The sequence below is a fragment of the Neofelis nebulosa genome, chromosome 11, assembly GCF_028018385.1.
Source record: "Neofelis nebulosa isolate mNeoNeb1 chromosome 11, mNeoNeb1.pri, whole genome shotgun sequence".
Taxonomy (NCBI): Eukaryota; Metazoa; Chordata; class Mammalia; order Carnivora; family Felidae; genus Neofelis; species Neofelis nebulosa.
This window is the reverse complement of record NC_080792.1, coordinates 92,450,618-92,471,456: the sequence shown is the minus strand read 5'-3', so window position 1 is coordinate 92,471,456 and position 20,839 is coordinate 92,450,618. Positions and strand designations below refer to the sequence as shown.

The window sequence follows — 20,839 nt, the reverse complement described above, 5'->3', positions numbered from 1 at the left end:
ATTTGTGAGGGTCCGTGGGTGATGCAAGCGAGGTTCTTTATTTGCAAAGGAAACGGATGACAGAAAGCCCGTCCCAAGTGGCTGAGCTCCAGTGTGACTGTGGGGTGTGCGTGTACATGTGTGTGCATGGGTGTGTATTGTGCCCGGGTGTCCACATGCATGGGTGTGCGTATGGGCATGTGTGTGCACGTGTGCACGTGGATCAGTGTGTGCACACGTTTGGGTGTGTGTGCATGAGTGTGCACGTGTGCATGAGTGGGTATGCATGTTTATATACGTGTGTGTGTGCGCATGTGTGTGCACATGGATGAGTGTGTGTGCGTGCGTGTGCACGTGTGTGTGCATGCCTGCATGTCCTCGTCCTGGCACTGTCCTTCTCGTACCCGTCCTCTCGTCTTTGGGGCTAAGGGGCTTTCCGACAGGAAAAGAGCCCCAGCTGTACTCGCTCTGGCTCACGTGCTTTTTCATACTTTTGCCTAATATGGCCAGGGTTTCATCCTTCATCTCCGCTTTCCCTTCTCATGGTAACAGCATGAGAATAAAAAAGCATGAACACCGGTCGAAAGAGAACGCGGTGGAGAAAGAAAGAATCCAGGGGCTCAGAGGGCAGCAGTGACTTCAACACATCTGAAGTTAGTCTTTGATTTTATTTAACTTTTTTTTTTTTTTTTTTGGTCTTTCATGATTTTGGCAAAAGCCAGCAGGCAATCAAGGTTCTATTTGAAGCAGCTGTGTAAGCAATCTTCGTTTTAAGCGGAGACAATGGAAAATTAATCTCAGCCCGGCGTAACTAAGTTTTCATAGAAACAGTGAAAGCCCCTTGAATATTATCACCTTCCACAGATGTTTGCTGACTGCCCTGATTCACCAAATGACCAAAGTGGCGTCCAGAGAGTGGGCTCTGTCTGGCTGTCACCTGGGTAATAAAAAGCCGGTGGCATAAACGGAGAACGTAAACCTGCTGCTTCTTCTCTTCCGTCCGCCTCCCCACCCCTTCTCTTGACTCCGTGGGCGGAAAATTCTCCGGCCTGTCCTTGTCACATGCAATCTTCAGAAACCTGTATACACGTGCTTGCACACCTGTGTGAAGGTCAGCGGAAGCACCTTCTCTGTTTGCCCCTGTAAGAGGGGTCATTGGTGCCTCTAACACCCATCTCTGTAAGTCCGGTGGGGTCCACACCGTACTCAGAGCTGAGTTTTGCTGCGGAAAAGAGGCTGTGACCAGGCCCCGAGGCCTCTGGATGCACGTGTCATGAATGTGTGACCCGCTTGTCCTGACTGATGACATCATGAATGGTCCCCACTCTCCTCTCTGGCCTTGGCACGGTCCCCGCGTCTGTCCCTCGGCCGGGAATGCCCTCGCTCACGTAGCCGGGGGGGCTCACTCTCAGATTCTTTCAGGCGTCAGATGTGACCTCTTCCAAGGGGACCTGGCTCACTGGCCCAGCCACGCTGTGCCTCAGTATCCCTCATTGTGCCCACCTCCTTCTGGCAGTACGTACTGACTATCCTCTGCGTCCCCTTCTTGTCCCCCTCCTCTGTCCTCCCACGAGACAGAAAGGTCCCTGTCTCCCCGTGCACGCAGCCTAGGGGGGTGAGGGCCTGGCACAGAGAAGCATCTGGATGCATGTGTGACAAATGGATGCATGAAGCCAAGGTCGGCAGCACGTTGCACAAAATAACGCCCCGTAGCAACTCCTTTTGGGTTTCACCTTGACCGTGTTTTCTCGGGGCAAACTGACTCCGTTTCCAGAGAGGTGGGCGATCTTACAGCTGGTAGTGAGCGCTGCGGGGCTGCGGGCAGGCTGGGAGGCGCCCCCCAGCAAGGGTCCAGAGGCACAAGGCATCTGGTTCATGGATTAACCAGACTCTTGCCTTGACCTCATTTCCCTGCCTTCCTCGTCTCCCCGTCAGTATCGCCAGAGGGAAAGCGCCGGCTCCGAGGCACTCGGGCTGAAGTCTTGTTTGGGCTTACCCACCGCACCCACTTGGGGAGTCTCCTAATCTCTGTGTTTCGGGGCCCTGTGTGTAGACCAGACAGTAATAACCGCAGCTCCCTGGTAGGGGATGTGGAGATTTTCAAGGAGCGAGTATGAGGTACTTAGAGCAGGGGCGCCTGGGGGTGGGGGGGCTCAGTCGGTTGAGCGTCTGACTTTGGCTCAGGTCATGATCTCACGGTTCGTGGGTTCGAGCCCCACCTCCGGCTCCGTGCTGACAGCTAGGAGCCCAGAACCTGCTTCGGATTCTGGGTCTCCCTCTCTCCCTGCCCCTCCCCTGTTCACGCTCTGTCTCTCTCAGCCTCAAAAATAATAAACATTAAAAAACAAAGGCGCTCAGAGCAATGCCGTGTGTGTGTACAGCACTCAAAGTATGTGCGATTGTTACTTGTTGGGAATTCAATGTTGGCTTCCTAGATTGGGCGGAATATCCTAAACCACGGAAAGCCCCTTGCGGAACAGGGTGTGAGCATAAATAATAAAGCTGTTGGGCAGAAGCCAGAAGCCACGCACATCGATGGTTTGTTTTTCTTCAATTACATACCCTTCGGCGCCTTCCTCACTGGAGCCCGCTGCCTGCCACGAACGGTTAGACTAAAGGTCTCCATCTCGAAGGGCTCTGCTCCACCAAAGGCACTGGGTCTGTTTTGGCAAGACACTCACTCTCCTTCTGAACTCTCAGGCACGGCGGGAGGCGCAGGGCGGGAATGTCTTTGCCCGTGGTCTCCGCCTCGGGAAGGCTGTGTGATGGATGTTGGTCCCTGTTTCTTTTAACTTGGGAATCTTCCCCTCCCTGCCTCTCGGTCCGGGTGACGCACATGTGGTCCAGAGGCGTGGCACATGATTGGCAGAGCTAATCCGAGTGCCACACATCGTCTATGGTGCCAGGCTCCGTTCAGACAGAAGGCTTAGTGTGGGACCAAAATGGCAGGAGGACCCCGGAGCTTTGGCCTGGCCCCGGGAACAGGGCTTCTCTCTGCTCTGGCAGACCTGGGAGGTCACAAGGCTGCAGCTGACGTGGCGAATGTGTGCCAGGAGGATGGCCCCGGTGACGGGGAGCACGGATGAACCACATACCTTCAAATGGAGGGTGCCATTTTCAGCTGATGGAAATCTGAAGCCAAGCGCCCTTGTGCGGATTCAAGTTTACTCCCCGGGGTTCGAGCTCTCTTCTCTTTTTTTCTTTTTCTCAATTCCGTTCGGGTTGGCCCTTCTTTCTCTTGAACCAAGAGAACATTTTGGATAAAGACGGCTCTGGGGGGACCATTCCCCGAAGGAGGCACAGAAAGGCCTTAGGACGCGAGCCATGCTTGAGCCTCCCTGAGAAGACTTGGAACTAGGACCGGGCGCCTTCCAGAGGGTCAAGGAACTGGGTTTCCTCTTCCAAATGGCGCACCTGTCTGGTATATGCGCCCCCAGGCTGTCTAACTGTTGACCTGGCAACCCCGGGAATGCCTAACGCATGCCAGGCACTGTTCTCATAAGCTGTTTCATTTAACCCTCCAAACACCTGCAGGGAGGAGATGCTATTAGGGTGTCGCCCCTGTTTTGCAGATGAGAAAACAGAGGCACACAAGTCTGATAAGCGCCAAAGTTCCCTGAGTCAGTCTGAGCGTCAGGACGCTGGCCGTCTCGTTTCCGAGTCTGAGCTCCGAGCCCGTCCTGCTGTATCACGGGCGGGATCGGGGGATGTAGCTCTTTGTTGAGCTAGTCTACTCCCTTCCCCTGAAGGAAGAGTCAGCCACAGAGATCACCACCGTGCAAGAACAGCACCCCACTTGCAGTCGTCCTCAGAAATCACGCCGTAGGATTTTTGTGGGAGCCTGACGTTCTCCAGACTGGGGAAGCAGAAGCGAGCATGAGCATTGCGGACCGGCCCCCACCCCCACCCCCCACCAGTGGTGTGGTCACAATTGACACGGGGCGAACAACATCTCAGAATTTCAGGTGAAGGTGGAACCGACCCAACCCATTGGAAGGAACAACAACCAAAAAGGAGGTTAGAGAGGGAGGGAGCCAAACCATAAGAGACTCTTAAAAACTGAGAACAAGCTGAGGGTTGATGGGGGGTGGGAGGGAGGGGCGGGTGGGTGATGGGCCTTCTTTAATCTGAATGCCTACAGTTCAGGGAATCTGAGAGATCAGAAATGGCTACTGATTTCTCAAAACTTTTGTCTATTCAGGTTATATTACATCACTGACCTTCATGTAGTTATTAGGGGTCGAGTTATGCCCAAAGACACGTGCTTTCAGTTTTGCAAAGGGAAATCCCCAAATAGGGGGTGAGTTTCTTGCAAAGAACAAAGGAATCAAGGGTAGAATATAACTTGCTCCTCTCAACCTGCCAGGTGCTTTTGGACTAAATACTTCGAATGCCTTTGAAGCTCAGTTTATTCACACCTGTAACAAAGACCATACCCAGGACCCAGGTCCCTCCTCCAGGACCCAGGAGACCATACCCAGGGTCTCCAACCCTCACAGGTTTGCTGTGATATCAAATTAAACATATCCATTGAGTTGCCTTTGCAGACGATAAAGCTCCGTAAAGTCACGAGGAATTTTTGTGTCTTACATTCACATAGCCTTATTGAGTATCATTTTTAATCTTAGGAGTTCGCATAAGCAATCCTGGAGTGTCTGTAAGAACACAGTGTGAGTTATCTACTAGCGTGCAACAAATTAGCCCCCACACTTGGTGGCTTGAAACAGCACACATGTATCATCTCCAAGGTGCCTCTGCAGAGAGCGGCTGCCTCACGGACTCAAACCGGAGACAAAAGAGAAGTCAACTCCCATCTTGTCTAATCAGGGATTTGGGGAGGGTCTCCGTCACAACCACGGACCCTTTTGCCCGAACCGATGCGCACCTGCGTGGGGACTGTCTGCCGTCCGCCCCGGTGTAGGAATGTGAGCAGCGGACGGGCTCAGCCAAGAGCCGGCGGAGTATTAAGGTGACTTGGCTTTTATCTTTAACTGAAGCCTCAACGCTTCCTCCCAAGGTGGAAAATTAAAGCCATGATGGATGAGGTGTCTGTGCCATTTAGCTGGCCTAGTTTACACACCACTGGCGAGGAAATACCGCTCTTGAGATGGAACAAGTAAGGAATAATAAGGACCACTTAGGAAGAATTAATGTGATGTGGAGAATGGAAAGGAAAGAAGGTATTCAGTTGCCCAGGAGAGGCACGGAGATCAGCTTACAGAACCACCTGTCACCGGGTCTTTGAGGAGAGAACCCAGTCAGGGCTCTGAAGGACTGATTTGAGGTTATCAGAGTAACCTGTCCGTGCTAAGAGACTGCCTCTCTTCCACACTTTTGGTTCCCCCTCCAAGAGGCAGTGCTGTATTTCCTCCTGAACAAAGCCCTCGAGCGTTTTTGCCGACTCGGGCAGCAGGGCTTCCGTGTCAGAACGCATGGCGGTGCCGGCTGATGAGGTGGGTGTCCGGTCGTGGGGGGGCTTGTGGAGGAAGTTCGTGGTGGGCAGCACAGCCCTCTGTCCTCACCTGGGCCTAAGGCACGAGCCGTCTGTGTCTTCTCGGACGACCCCTCCCCATTCGTTCTCCATAGGCTCACTGATAATATCGTTCACGCAAACGTGACTGTGCCTCTGTCCCGCCTTCTTCTCACTGTTCTTTAGATAAAGACCAAAACGCGCCTCTGTGGTTCGGGCGTCCGCTGCGCTCCGTCCTCCCCACCTTCCCACGGGCTGGGCTTCTGTGGGCTGGTGCGCCATCTTGGATTTTGTGAGTGAGGGCAGCCCCCGGTGGTGCCCAAGAAATGGGAGACACGGAGCCCGGGCTTTGGATGGCCACACCTCCCCACCAGACCCCTACGTGACGAAAATGAGGTTTTCTTGAACGTACGCTGCCCTGAGCAAGGTTTCTTTTAGCGGCAACTGACCCCCATCCTAAGGAATTCGCGCCCTGATTGCTAGTCCTTTAGCATACTTCTCCATGGCATTTACCGGTGTTGCAACGAAATATTTCCTGGCATACTTATTGTTGGGTTGTTTTCCGTCTTTTCACATGGACAGTGAATTCCGTGAGGTCAGGGTCCATGCTCGTCTTGTGAGCCCTGATATTCTCAGAGCCTGGCAGGCCCTCCATCATTCTTTGATTACTGAGGACAAACACAAAAATCCAGGTTGTGAACTGGGACCCTCCAGTCGGGCTCGTGTGGTCCAAAGCTCCCCCTGGGAGGGTTTAACAGGCAGTCAGGATGTGATTCCTGAAGATCCCCCACTTCCCGGGATTTGGGGAGCCCTTCTGCTCCCTGCAGGTCTCTGAGTTCCGGGCGGCTGGACACGAAATGCCAAGATGAAGCGGAAGGATGTTTCCTCATGACGAGCAAGGTTCAGGCTTGGGCAGAGCCGCGGGATTCTTGCCAACTGGAAAGCCGTCTGCAGAAAATGTCTGTCTGTCTGCAGTGCTTAGCACAACACTGGCAAGAGGACTCTACCACCGCCCTTCCCAAAGCCTGGGGACACCCCGCCCTGCCTCCCGGGATGCCGTTTGTCCCGCACGTGCAGCCCCCCCACAACTTATTCCGTCATGTGTACAATGAGGCCACACGCTCCGCCTCAACAAACATGGTTCACGCACTCGGTCTTTGGCAAACGGTCCTCACGGTCTTAACACAGGGGCCCTCTGATCCTGGCTCCTCGTCCAAACCACAGACGATGTGCCCCACGTCAACATATCGTTGCAAGGTCGTTCACGTATTGGTTCACTCAGTGACTATTTCGGTCCCTGCTCTGGGCCAGGAACCGATCTAGACACGAACACAGAGGTGAAGACTATGGGCAAGTCCCTGCCTTCCCTCGTGGAGTCTACATTCTTGTGGAGAGGGACAAATGGTAAACAGTCACTTCACGCTGGTGAGTTCCAGAAAGAAAGTCAGTCAGGTGATCGGTCTGAGTGGTCAGAGGCTGCCTCTTTGAGAACACAACGTCTAAGCTAAGACCTAAAAATTAGAACAATCAACTCACAGAGTCCAGTCGGAGGAAATGGCAGGTGCAAAGGCCCTGTGGCAGGAACAAGTTTGGCGCATGGGGTAAAGGAAGACGGGTGACTGATGAGAGAAGCATGGGGGTAAGATCAGGAGGGTGGGCAGGGCCAGATCCCCCAGGGCCTTGGAGGCCGCGGCCAAGAGCTGGGGTTTTCTTCTGGGTGTGTTGGAAAGCCCTGGAAGGTTGCGGCTATAGGGAGTTCCAGGATCGGATTTTCTTTTAAAGAGAGTGTTTCGGCCGTTTTGAGAAGACTGGATGGCCAGGGTACCGACAGCGAGCTCAGCTTAGGTAAGAGTTTATAAGTGACCTAAGGTACAGCCTGTTGGAGGTGCATGATTGCAAACAGTCCCATTCATATAGCAGATGCACCACACGCCCAAGGGAGATGCTCCGGGAACAGGGCAGGTCCCGGGGCCATAAACGCCGCTCCAGAGTTTCCCAGGAGAGACGGGGATGGATGGGGTCAACAGCCTGCAGACCCACAATTCCCACGTGAAACACTGCTCTCAGGCAACCCGCTAGTCAAGTCATTCGTGAAGAGACAAAACACAAGCATCACGAGGTCCAACAATTTGTCAGCCACGGGTGGCTGCTGGCGTGGACTGGCACAGGGTAACACGTCAGTGTCCACAAGACTCACAGAGGCCCATGCCCTTCTCCCAGACAGCACAGTTCTGGAACTTGCTCCACAGACACAGCCACAGAAGTGCAAGGCAGCGTGTGGATGGAGCAGCGACTGGAAGCAAAGGACAGAAGACCCTAACGGGGTTGGTTTCGACAGTGGACGCTCTAAACCAGTCCAGTTAGACAGTGGACGCCATAATAAGCAAATGCCATTAAAATAAAAAACAACAAAAGGATAGTAAAGACCTTCATGGACCGCCATGGAAAACTTGCAAGATACATGAGTAGGTGGAAGAGAGAAGCAACGTTGTTCAAAGCTGAAGTGGGCGAGGGGAATACGTGTGAGGGTGTGCTTGCTTCATATGCGTGGAATGTCTTTGGCAAGGTGTGCGATAGAGCGCCGATGTCGGTGGCCTCCGGAAGGGAGCTGGGTGCGTGGAGGGCAGGGGGTGGATTTCCGCATGTTGGTTTGTGTACATTTTCAGTTTGGAACTGTGTGAATGCATCAGTGGTCCTCCCCGACTCCTCCAACAGCAACAACAAAAAATTAAGAGCAGAAAATAATAAAAGCAGAAGGGGAAAATGTGCCTTAGTAAAGTGACAGATTACAACAAGCCTTCGACCTTTGGGGTTGGCTTATGAATAGTCAAAGCGAGCGATATTCAACCCACAGGTGCCCGCAGGTTACCGCTGTGCCTCTGGCACCTGGCTCTGCCCTCCCTTACACGATCAGGTTGCCCTGAGGGTGGGCACAAAGCCCAGAGCCAACCAGCTACTGAGACTCCAAGAAAAGAGTGAGCCAAGAGGGTCAGTGGGGGAGACGGGGAGGAAAGTGAGCGAGATGGAGTTCCGGTGCGATGTTGGGGGCCCAGACCAAGCCAACAGGACAGAGTGGCTCTGTGATTGGCATGTGCCACCATGGGAAAGAGTGCCATGCCTTGTCACAAAGACAATGCAAGGCAGTCTGGGCCACTGCGTAAAAATGTCAGGAATAACTGAAGGAAGCTTCGCTCCGTACAAAATACAAGAACCAGCACTCTCTGTGGACACTTAGCGTAGACTGACATCTTCAATCTCCATGAGTGACAAATGCACCGCGGTTATTTACCATCTCACTTTCAGAGAAGACCCAAGGAAACGGACTAATTTGCACAAAACCACATAGGTCCCAAGTGGAAGAGCTGAGACTTGAATCCAAGTTGCCTGGCTGGCTCCAGAGGCCAAGCTATTACTCATGGTGCCATATTGCTTCACGGGACACTGGATGATGGAGGGACTACATGACCCAAGCTTTTACCGTTTGGGCACGAAAATACATCGAGGTTTTTTTTGTTTTTTTTTTTTTAAATTTTTTTTTCAACATTTTTTATTTATTTATTTATTTTTTTGGGACAGAGAGAGACAGAGCATGAACGGGGGAGGGGCAGAGAGAGAGGGAGACACAGAATCGGAAACAGGCTCCAGGCTCCGAGCCATCGGCCCAGAGCCCGACGCGGGGCTCGAACTCACGGACCGCGAGATCGTGACCTGGCTGAAGTCGGACGCTTAACCGACTGCGCCACCCAGGCGCCCCAACATCGAAGTTTTTAAAAAGGGGAACATGATGGACCCTTGAACAATGAGAGGGTTGGGGCGCTGACCCCCCACGCGGTCAAATCCACGAATGACTTTTGATTCCCCCATTCTTAACTACCAAGAGTCTGCCGTTGACTCATCAGGTAAACAGTCAACAGACACCTATTTTGTGTTCTCTGTATTCTCTCCGGTATTCGTACAACAAAGCCAGGTAGAGAAAAGAAAACGCCACTCAGAAAGTCCTAAGGAGAGAACACGTTGACAGTCCCGTGCTGTTGTTTACGGAAAAAGATGTGCCTGTGAGCGGACCGAGCACTGCAAACACACGGTGTTCAATGGGCAGCTGTGGTTCATTCCCCCTGCCGCTCACCATTTTCTTGTAAAGACCGGTCAAGTGTGGGAAGGACCCGGATCCCTCAATTTAAAGGAGTCACAGTGGAGAAAGCCAGCATCTCGCGGCAGCCCCGGGCGGGGGTGGGGAGTTGGAGGACTCTGACCGTGTCGGGTGTTGTGCCCAGGGCGTGGGGTGCTGCAGGGCCGCAGGGCTGTTCTCTGAGGGCCAGTGACAGGGCGACCGCCTCAGGGAGACAGCTGCACCCGCGCCTCAGCGTAAGAGGGGGTGTCCGTGGCAACATCAGGGGCTCTGAAAGCCATCTGCTCGGGTCGGAGGCCACAGCCTCCCCTAAAAGTCCATTACTGGTCTGGCAAGAGCTCCAGAGATTTCTTAATGTGCTCTAATAAGTCATCTCAGGGCAGATGCTGAGAGATATATTTACTTTCCACGTTTTCGGTTTGGACCGGGGACCACATGTCAGCCCATAATGGAAGGAAGAAAATAGAAACCCTTCATTCTGGCCAGAAAAAGCCTTCCATGAGGCTCGGGTGCATAAAGCCGAGAAGCAGGCCTCTAGAGGCGGGGAGGGGCTGGGAACCGGACAGGGCTCTTTGGGCTAAGAAGACAAGCCGTGTCCACATCTCCTCACTCGGGCAACTGTTCCTTGCGCTGGGAGGTGACCCCAGAGAACGGGGTTAAAACGCTCGCCTGGCCCTGAGGACCTGTAGGGGGTGGGAGCACCTCAACCCTCCCGGGGGCCCCGTCTTCTGGTTACATGTTGCTCTGCCACAAACCGCCCTGCAAACCTAGCGGCCTGAAACGATCACTGTGTCTGTGATTCAAGAATTCCGGAAGGGCTGGGCTGGGTGGGGCTGGCTGGACGCATCCTCTCCCTTGGTGCGGGGTCCTCCCTGGGGTCTCTCCACACAGGATAACTGGAGGCCTCGGGGTAATGGGGCTGCCTGCCTGTTGGCTCTTTTGTGACCCAGCTCTCTCCAAGCCACAGGGCGACCCTTGTGCTCACAGCAAGCTGGTCACAAACATCACCCGTGTTCGAGGGGAAGGACGAAGGCTCTACCTTGTAATGCTGAGTAGCGACCTCCAGGAGAGCACACAGCTGGGGGCGTTGAGAACTTGACCGTTGCAAACGTGGTCGGAAAATGCACCCTCTCGTACACAGGGGTACCGGTCATTCGCAGGGAAACTGAGTGAGCCCACATTCACCGCGGGGGCTCCGGGGAAGCGGGCAGGAGGAGCACCGCGCGTCCCGCGTTGTGAAGGTTCTCCTAGGCACCATGGTTCTAACGCCCAGGGTCTAGTCCTTCTCTGTAGAAGCTGATCCCTCTGGGGAAGCCGGGTGCCTCCACTGCAGGCAGGCTCGATGGGATGAGGGTCCATGGATGCTGGACGTGCCCATGACACCACTTGATGGGAGGAACCCCACGGCTGTTTATTTCGGACAACGGATCAACGTCGGATGCCAGAGCCAGCGCTTTGGTCTCTGGGAACATCTCTTCTCCCAGCCTTCTCAAAGCTTCCTCTCTAGCTGTTCTCCCACCCCCAGGCTCTTCTGGGAAATTCTCGTGGGTGGGGGGTTAGTTTGTATACATGCCAGAAAACACCAGGAATCTCCACCATCTTGGGCTTTAGCCTCTGGCACAAACTGGCAGTGGGAGGACCCACACAAGGTGCCCATCAAGGAACTCTCCTGCCACAGGTGCTGACGTGCGCCCGTCGTGCGTTGAGAGCGGGCTGCGTGGGGACACCGTTGGCTTCTTCCTCTGGGGACTTGCCATGCACACCTATGCCATCGACCGGGAGAGTTTTCACTTGGGACACCGGCACAGCATGTTTTCTGCAGTATCTTCCAAATCTTCTTAAGAAGAAGACGCGGGGGGCGCCTGGGTGGCTCGGTCGGTTAAGCGTCCGACTTCGGCTCAGGTCATGATCTCACAGTCCGTGAGTTCGAGCCCCGCGTCGGGCTCTGTGCTGACAGCTCAGAGCCTGGAGCCTGCTTCAGATTCTGTGTCTCCCTCTCTCTCTGCCTCTCCCCTGTTCATGCTCTGTCTCTCTCTGTCTCAAAAATAAATAAACGTTAAAAAAAATTAAAAAAAAAAAAAAAAAAGAAGACGCGGTCTGGGCAATTTCCTTTAGGGAAAAGCAGATTATGTCTGTGGACCACTCCCCGAAGCTTCGCTGAAGCTGTTCATACGAAGCAGCTACGAGAACGTTCATATTCCAGAATTCTCCGAAAACAAACAGCCGAGCATCATCACACACAGAAGGTCTGCGATCGAGACCGCGTGAACGAATACTAACGGGCACTTTATTCCCCGCTTTCCGTCATTTTTGCTTTGGGAAAAGACTCTCTCCTTTTATTACCTGCCTGACTTCCTTGTCTCTCCTGCAGCCGAGCTGAAGCCACGCGGGCAGGGGATGCCGCGCGGGCGCTGCTGTTTCAGGGAGAGGGGACGACGAGGGGGTGTCAGCTGGGGTCCAAGGAAGGGCGGGGACCCAGAGCACGTCTCTGGTCTAGACCGCCTGGCAGAACAGAAGCTAGGTGACAAGTGGGGGGGAATGAGGGACCGCAGGCTACAGACAGGTTCCCTGGAAGGGCTGCCCCTCAAGAGAGCTGAGGGCAAACACAAATAAGGAAGCGGACAACAGACATGTGCCTACAGCATCTGCTGGAAACACCGGGGACCCTGGGCTGTATCTGTTCAGGAGGGACCGTGTGGGGGAGAATGCGGGGAGCGGAGTCTCTGAACGGGCTGGCCTCACTCCTCAGTCCCTTTCAAAGAGGGCACCGTCCAGGCCGGGACGGCTGTTTTGCTGCTGTTTTGCTGTTTTGCCCTAAAGAAGGCAGGTATGATTTCGTCCACAGCAGAGCACGTGATGCGCTCAGACTAGCCGCTACTCCCACGCAATTCACCTGCTGGTGGACAATGTTCCTGAGCGACATTCCTTTTCTTGTATCTGCACAGTGACTTTTAAAAATCTGAGCAAATGGGGTGTCTGGGTGGCTCGGTCGGTTGAGCGTCCGCCTTCGGCTCAGGTCATGATCTCACGGTCTGTGAGTTCGAGCCCCGCGTCGGGCTCTGTGCTGACGGCTCAGAGCCTGGAGCCTGCTTCCGATTCTGTGTCTCCTCCTCTCTCTGCCCCTCCCCCACTTTGCGCTCTCTCTCTCTCTCTCTCTCAAAAATAAACATTAAAAACTAGAATAAAATAAAATACTGCAATTCTTGTATCTCATAGCGTAATGCACATTAGAAGCTAACGAAAGTACCTTAAATGTATATCTTCAAGGACAGTATGACTAAAAACGAAGGTGATTTTAAAAACGCAGAGCAATTTAAAGACAATTCAGAGAAAACTCTTGAGCGAGCAGTGGTCCAAGCGGTCCGTGACATGGCGTGACTTTGGGCGGGTGCCGGTGGGTGCCGAGATTTGCCTGCAGTTTCCACTTTCCAAACTGATTCCACACCATTCCCCAAAACGTCCTTGGGATAAGTTGCTCTTCAGACTGAATGAGCCAGGATCATCACCTTTTAGTGCATCTAAGCACACTCCCGCATACAGACGGTAACATAAACCTTGCCCCTTCATCACCTGGCTTAAGTGAAATGAGGCACACGAGTCCATGTGACGGGGAGGACAGGGGACACACAGCTAAGGCAAGGCCAGTTGAAGCCACTGGTCTGGGAGCCACGTCCCTCCGTCTCACGGCCTTCCTACCTTTCTGGATTAATCTCTGCAAGTCGTTTCTAGGTTACCTGGAGTAAGGTCCCGGCCCCCCCTCCCCACCACCTGAGGTCTCCTGATTTCAGGTGATTTCAGAGAGGGCGGGGCCTCTGTGCCTGCATATTCCTTCCTCCTGCCCCCCCAGGACACCTGACAGGTACCCTCCAAAGCCCAGAAGAACCTTCAGGCTGATGGCTAAAGACAGTTCCCAGTGACCCCACCTCCCGGCACCCTCCCCTCTGCGTACCCCCCTCCCCTGGAGTGTGGCCCAGACTTGCTTCTCATGAACAGAATACAGCAAGAGTGTTTGGATGTCCCTTGGGAGATTAGATTGTAAATACTCTGCCCCCTGTTTGCTGTCACTTCTTTCCTCCCTGGACCTTCTCACACACGTTTGACCTGACGGAGAAGGACGCCTGGGAAGGAACAAGAAACTGAGACCCCCAGTCCTGCCAGCCTCGAGGAACTGAGGCAGGAGTCCTGCCAATGGCCACCTGATCCTGGAAGTATACTGTCTCTGCTGAGCCTTCAGATGAGACCCCGGTTCCTGATGGAGACATAGACGGTGGCTCGGTGAGAGACCCTGGGGTAGAGACCCCGGTTCAGAGGTGCCTGAATCCTGGCCCACGGAGGCCACGAGATAATGAGCATGTGGTGCCTGAAACTCGGGGGTAGTTTGTGACACAGCAGTAGACGACTCGTACGCTTGGCCTTTGCTCCGCGGGCAGAGGAAGCGAGCCCTTGGACCTTCCCCGTCAACGAACACCCTTATTTGAAGTGGTCTTTCTGGGGCCAGTCCGCAGCGTTTAGGTCGCTGATGGGGGTGGTCTGGACCACAGTCAGCGTGTTCAGTGGACATCAGCCTGGCACGGAGCACAGGTGAACCGACCAAGGATTTCTGCAGAAAGTCCTCTCTCCGAGAGGGAGGCAGTGAGCACGGCACGCCCATCGGCGGTGTGCTGGGAAACAGGCTTTGCAACAACCACCACGAATAAAGGCTCACCCTCTCGGCAAACACACCTGAGCCCAGAGCACGCTTTCTGGAAGACTCGGAACAAACAGCGTGGCCTCAGGGACCCGTGAGGACGTGCCAGCACAGGGCTCCCCTCCCTCACTTTGAGGCTCCTGATGGTGTCACGAAGGACAATTTCCACGCCTGACTTCACTGCTAATGAACACTTCCGCTCTTACGTGCCTAATCAACCACAGGATGTACTAAGGGTCCTTCTTGGGGGCAATTGTGGAAAAGGCTGCTGTTTGGAAGCTGCTCGGGGCACCAGATGTTTTCTCTGGCTACCCATGAAAGGGAGGACCGAGCACAGGGTCTGCGATCAAAGAACTGGGCGTTTCCACACAAAGTAGAGAATTTGCATTATTTTTCTTGGCAGTCTCGTAGCGTTCACTTAAGAAAACGTGCCTGGTGAGGGGCTATTCTTTTCCTTTAGTGCTGCTCTCTTCAAGAAAATACACAAAGAGAAGGTATCAGGAGCCCTAAAAATGATTCAAACTTTTTGATTCTAAGAAGCCACCTTAAGTGAAAAGAGAAGGAGATAAAGCTTTATGTGGACGGTAGTTTATTGCTGCATTGTTTATAAAAATAACAGTGGAAATGTCCAGAGACATGGGCATGGCTATTTACGGAATGTTAAATCTATATGACAGAATATTGTGAGGCCGTTAAAACGTTGCTGAGGACAATTTAATGTCAAGAGAAAATGTTTACAATAGAAATGAAAGTATCCTAAAACCTATCGAGATTATGATACCAGATTTGTAAGATAAATAAACCGATTAAACATTTATTGTACGTATAAAACGCTGGGAGGAAATGAACCGACTTATTAGCACTGGGTTATCCTTGGGTGGCAGGGTACTGATATATTATTTAACGTTTTTTCCTTGCATAACTGTGCTTTGCAAATACTCTAGGAGGTGCCTGAGAGGCTCAGTCAGTCCAGCGTCCGACTCCTGGTTTCGGCTCAGGTCGTGATCCTAGGGTCCTGAGCTTGAGCCCCACATCGGTCTCTCTCTGTGCTGATGGTACAGAGACTGCTTGGGATTCTCTCCCTCCCTCTCTGCCCCTTCCCTGCTCTCAAAATAAATAAGCTTAAAAAATACTCTAAAAGGAGTATGTATTGTTTTTATACGCAGAAAACAAAGAGTCATCCAGATGTCCATGTAGAATGTCACATAGCATCACGTCCTTACACACGATCACCACCGACTGTCACCCCGTCTTCAGATCCTTCCTCATTGAAGACTGGGCCTAATCCTTTACGATTCAGACATCAATTCCGACGCGTGTGTTTCCCCCCCCCCCCCCCCCCCCCCCCCCCCCCCCCGAGCAGCTCGCCGACACCAGCTGGGATCCTCGGGTGCCATGCGATCCTGACCCCGTCCACCCAGAAGTGGCATCAGATCCCCCCGGTGAGGGGCTCCATCCCACAGGACTGTCCCTCCCCATTGCAGGTGCCGGTCCCCGGTCCAGTCTATAAGCCCGAGGTTGCCGTGACCCCCTCCTTGGGCTCGACTGATTTGCTCGAGCAGCTCACAGAATGCAGAGAAACCCTTACTGACCGGGTTAAAGGATGTTAATAACTCAGGGGCAACCACACTGAGGAGACACATGGGTGTCGGGAAGGGGGCACAGACCTTTATGCTCTCTCTGGGCACCACTCGGCCCGAGCACCAGGGGCTCACCCACCTGCACCCTCTCTGACACCCTTTCTTTAGGGTTTTTCTAGAGGCCTCACTACAGAGGTAAGGTTGATTAAGTCATTGGCCGCTGGTAATGCAACCTCCAGCCCGTCTGCCCTCCCGCGAGATGTTGGGGTGGTTTGGGGGGTGACCTCGGTGCTTTCCAAAAGTCACTTCGTTAACCCAGGAAAGGACACCTTTGTTCCTCTCGTCACTCGGGAAATTCTAAGGCTCTTAGGAGCTCTGAGCCGGGAACAGTGATGAAGACCGGATCCGCGTTTCTTACCAAGGGGCAAAACATCACACCCTCCGTGCAGAGCATGCGCACTTAGGAGGCAGCCTCTGATCACGTAGGGAGGACAAGGGGAGGTGACGCCGCGCGGGACCTGAGCCTAGGTGGATGGAATGCCCCGGGGCCGGGAGGCCGGGCGAACCTTGGCCACAGGTGAGCCGGAACCGCAGGCACAGGACCAGAGCCGCAGCTGCCCCCGCCCGGAGCTGTCAGATGGTCCTGCCAGTCGAGGCGGGTGCCTCCAGCTTTCCGGGCCGACGGTGTAAGAGCTCCGCCGAGCCGGGGTTCGTGCGGGCCCGCGCGGTGCGGGCTTACCTGTTGCGCGCACTGGGCGCCCGGCGCTGGCACAGCAGGGTGGCGGTGGTGTGCTTCCCGCCGCTGCCCGTCTCCTGCTTGACGTCCCACTGCCGGGGCTCGCTGGTCTGAGCGCCCAAGATGTTCACCCCCTTCTTCACCTTGGCTCTGCGGGCAGGAAGACAGGCGAGAGAGACCCACGGCATTAGTGACCCGGCCTTTGCAAATGTGCCCGGAGCCCCACTGCGCTGCGATCGCCCGCTCCGCGTTCACGCGCACGTTCCCGCGGCAGGTGCAGAGACCGACCGAGGGCTCCAGGGGGGGTAACGCCGGGGTGGGCGGAGACAGTGCAAGGGGGAGGGGCCACGGACTGCAGAACGGCGGATGCGGCGGCCCGGGTCCGTGGTGAGGGCAGGGGGGCCCTGGATGTGCCCCCGGACACAGAGACGTAGCCCCATAAAGCGTTCAGGGGGACCGTCGGTCTGCCTCGGCCAGCTGTTCTCATTTGGTGGTTGTTGGGGAGGCTGGTGTCCTGCCAGAGGCAGGTGGCAAGGTCAGGAGACATTTCCGGTTGTCGCCACTGGGTGGGGGTGTGCTGCCCGGGGTTGGGGTGGGGGGTGGGTAGAGGCCAAGGACGCAGTTTAACATCCTACAATGCCCGGCACGATCCCCACAACACAGACTCATCAGTCCGGAGGGTCCCTAGTGCTGAGGTTTCCCAGCTCACACCCTGGGTTCACCACTTTGTAGCTGTGTGGTCTGGGCCCAACTACACCCTCTCTGAGCCTCAGTTCACCCCCTACCCCCAAAATGGATCTGCTAATAAAGCTGAACGATGAAATGTCTTAATGCCTATAAAGAGATTAGAATAGGGTGAAGCATACAGCAAGCACTTACTAAGTGTCCATTATTGCTACACTACCCCCACCTGCTCCATGCAGCTGCCTCCTCCAGGCAGGCTGCCAACCCAAGTGCACTAAGTTAGGGCTTGAAACAAAGGAAGCCTTCCTCTCCGGGCCGACTCGGCCCCTCTGAACCTCAGTGCTCTCGTCGACATACCGAGGAGAAAAGTAGCAGATGGAACGCGACCGCCTGCCTGTCCTCTCCCCCAAATCCCGCTCACGGGAGAACGGAGGCCCACGAGGTGGGGAGGGGACACGCCCAGCCGCCACGGATTCCGGAACGGGAAAGAGGTCTGACGCGAGCAAATTTGGGAGCAGGATTTCCACTCGCAGCACCAGCGGTCGGTGGGAAAAGTTAGAGTCAGCGGGGATCACACCGGGGAAGCGGCCTGAGGACTCGGAGGCCCAGCCCCAGAGCGGGAATGAATGCTCACACTGGGGTTCCTCCAAACAGCAAGCCAGGGTGCCTGGGCTCAGAGCTCCCAACGGCTGTGTGCCCCCAATCACTTACAGGAGCAAACGGGAACTGCTGGGCACTGAGAAAAGTCTCTACGTGATTACAGACACCCAAACAGACAAACAGAAAAAAAAAAAGCAATCTGTACAAAATAGAGCCAATATGGGAAAGACCATAATTAAAAAAAAAAAAACACAATCATTCATATTCACAGGGAAATCAGACAATACTCCACAATCATGAAACAAAAACACAATGCTATTTAAAAACGCCCAGAAAAAAAAAAAAGAGCACTTGGAAATTAAAACTATTATAGCAGAAATATAAAGGCATAGACTGGCTGGTGGATAGAGGAGATTTGTCCGTAGAGGCAGAAAGAGCAAACCCACACCCAGGCACAGCAGCGGCACATGTCGACGGTACGGGAGAGTGAGTTCCGCACTCCTCCAGAGAGACAGAAGCATCAGAGACAAGCACGGACTCAGAACTCACGACAGCCGCTCTGGAAACCAAGAGACAATGGAAAATCGCCCAAAACTCAAAGGGGGAGTGATTCCCAACCTCGAATTCTATACCCAGCCTGATTCCGAAGACCATCTTTCCAGATATGCAAGCTCTTTGACAATTTACTTCCTACATCCTTGCTGAGAAAGCTACCTGGAGATGTGCTCCATCAAGCGAGGGAGAAACCCAGAAGGATGTCAGACGTCAGAGGCGCAGGAAACACGTGATCCCATGCACGACAGGTGCACAGAGGGAAGGCGGCCGCAGAGGACAGGGGGCCCCAGCAAGGAGGAGAATCTGGCGGCCTTGCCGTCCGGAAATGGACATTTTCCTAAGGAATCTGGTGGGGATAAACGCTCCGGGAGGAGATCCAGACAGTCAGCGAAGCGTCTGGGAATGAACAAGAGCTCAATATACAGAAAATGAAGGGAAGGAATAAAACCGGACCAGTTTTTAAATCTGAAGATAAGAAATCATCACTCAGAAGATGCCACGTGATCAGAATTTCATACTTGGCTTTACTGTGATTAGCACACATGCTTATAATATTTTAAACACCGAATATGAACCCAGACAAAATATGATTATTTTATTGGAAGGATGGAGGCATAGAAATGAGTGCTCTTATGGGGGGGGGGAAGAGGTATATTTTGTCCTTTGTTGGAAATTTATAGATATTGCCTAAACACACACACACACAAACACACACACACACACACACACCCCAAAGCAAGATGCATCAACGTCACTATCCCCATCAGCGATATGGATGCAAATACCAGGCAAAGTAAGAATTTTGCCTCTGGAAGGAAACAGAACACTGCAGTATTTTTTAAAAATAAGTTTTCATTTTAAAATAGTTTGATGCTTTGAGGTTACGAGGAAGTTGCAAAACCAACCGGGCAATCCTAGATTTCTCGTGAGCCCTTCGCCCCGCTCCCCCAGTGATCACGTCTTCCCGAACGCAGGCACACACCTTCCTTGGATCCCACCTGCTGTCAGGTGTGCTGGTCTCTCGGGGTGCTAGAAACGGTATCTCTCGTGTACTTGCCAGCCAGACAGAATAGAGAGCAACACAGAAAAGCCCGGAACAGTCACGCCTGGCAAACACCCATCTGTTCTGTCACCAGCACCTTGTCACTGGGAGCGTGTTACACACGGTTTTGACCGACAAAGTCTGCAGAAAGATTGGACTCCTCAGGGTATATGCAGAGGTACAGCTTCTGAAAGTATCAGCAAGGCACACACACACACACACACACATGTGCGTGCACACCTCTGCCCTGCTCACCGCCCCCCTCCAGGAGTGGAGGACGTAAATCCTCGTGAATAGTTGGGAAGCTCCATCAACATAGCTGAGCAAACCTGATTGCCAGCACTCGGTAAGCCACATACATCTCCACTGTCAAAGTTCGGGCGTCCTGGTCAGCATCAGCCCCCAGAGCGGCAAGAGCAAATCAGTAGCAACAGGCACCTGCTGTTTAGAAACTTCTCAGCATTAAAATGATGTGCTGAGGGGCACCCCGGTGGCTCAGTCGGTGAAGCCTCCAGCCTTGGCTCAGGTCGGGATCTCGCGGTTCTCGGGTTCGAGCCCCGCGTCGGACTCTGGGCTGACGGCTCGGAGCCTGGAGCCTGCTTCGGATTCTGTGTCTCCCTCCCTCTCTGCCCCTCCCCAGCTTGCAATCTGTCTCTCTCTCTCTCTCTCTCAAAAATGAATAAACATTAAAAAAATGTCTTTTTTAAATGATGTGTTGAATGCAACTGGTCACCTTGGCCACAAGGAGACTGGGGTGCACCTAAAGGACGGGCATTAGGACACATTAGCAAAAGCCCCCCATTTGTCCTAAGACGGGGGAAATCAACGCCCCAGCGGCCTCTTAGCACCGACACCCTCTACCTTTACTGCCCATAAGAAATGCCTCATGAAATGTGACTTTGCTTGAAATCGGGTTTTGCTGCATTTGGATTTTGCTCAAGACTCCAGGTTTCACTGAAGCTACAAATTGTTCTTTCCACTTAATAGTTCGCACAAATAGAAGGATTCTTGCTGATGGGCGTGGAGGCTGGTTTCATCTGTGCACGAGGTGGGCCATGAGCCCGAGCTGGGACGAAGGCACAGGCTTTCAGAGGTCGATTTTGTTAATTGGGCGTCTTCTGCATGAGACCAGCGGGTGCGGCCCTCTCCCCCAAGGAGCAGGAGTGGAATTTGCGACGAGGGAGGGCCTGTGGGAGCCCACGATGGGCAGGTGAGGACGCCTGGCTTCTCGGGGAGGAGCCTGGCCCCGGAGAGGCCACGCCCACTCAGCATCCCCGTGGTGAAGGAGGGGAGTCTCTGGAGTGGATGTGGGGAAACGGGCTGGGCTGCTGGGCGGCCTCTGCTGGCGACCTTGGGCACATCACTCCCTGCCCTCTC

At 53.8% G+C, this 20,839-nt stretch overlaps 1 protein-coding gene across 2 annotated transcripts in view; it reads right to left on the bottom strand.

Moving 5' to 3' along the window:
* TMEM132C (transmembrane protein 132C) overlaps positions 1–20,839 on the bottom strand; it is a 307,971-nt gene that overhangs the window by 98,629 nt on the left and 188,503 nt on the right. The window contains exons 1-2 of one of the 2 annotated variants that reach the window (XM_058691483.1): positions 19,379–19,529; positions 16,585–16,724 (exon numbers count right to left, since the gene is read on the bottom strand). Coding sequence is in view for 1 of the 2 variants with exons in the window: in XM_058691482.1 (XP_058547465.1) it covers positions 16,585–16,731 (147 nt within the window). In the remaining variant the exon portion in view is untranslated. Of the gene's footprint in view, positions 1–16,584; positions 16,732–19,378; positions 19,530–20,839 lie in introns of those variants that run through there. The other variant, XM_058691482.1, reaches the window with a different exon arrangement.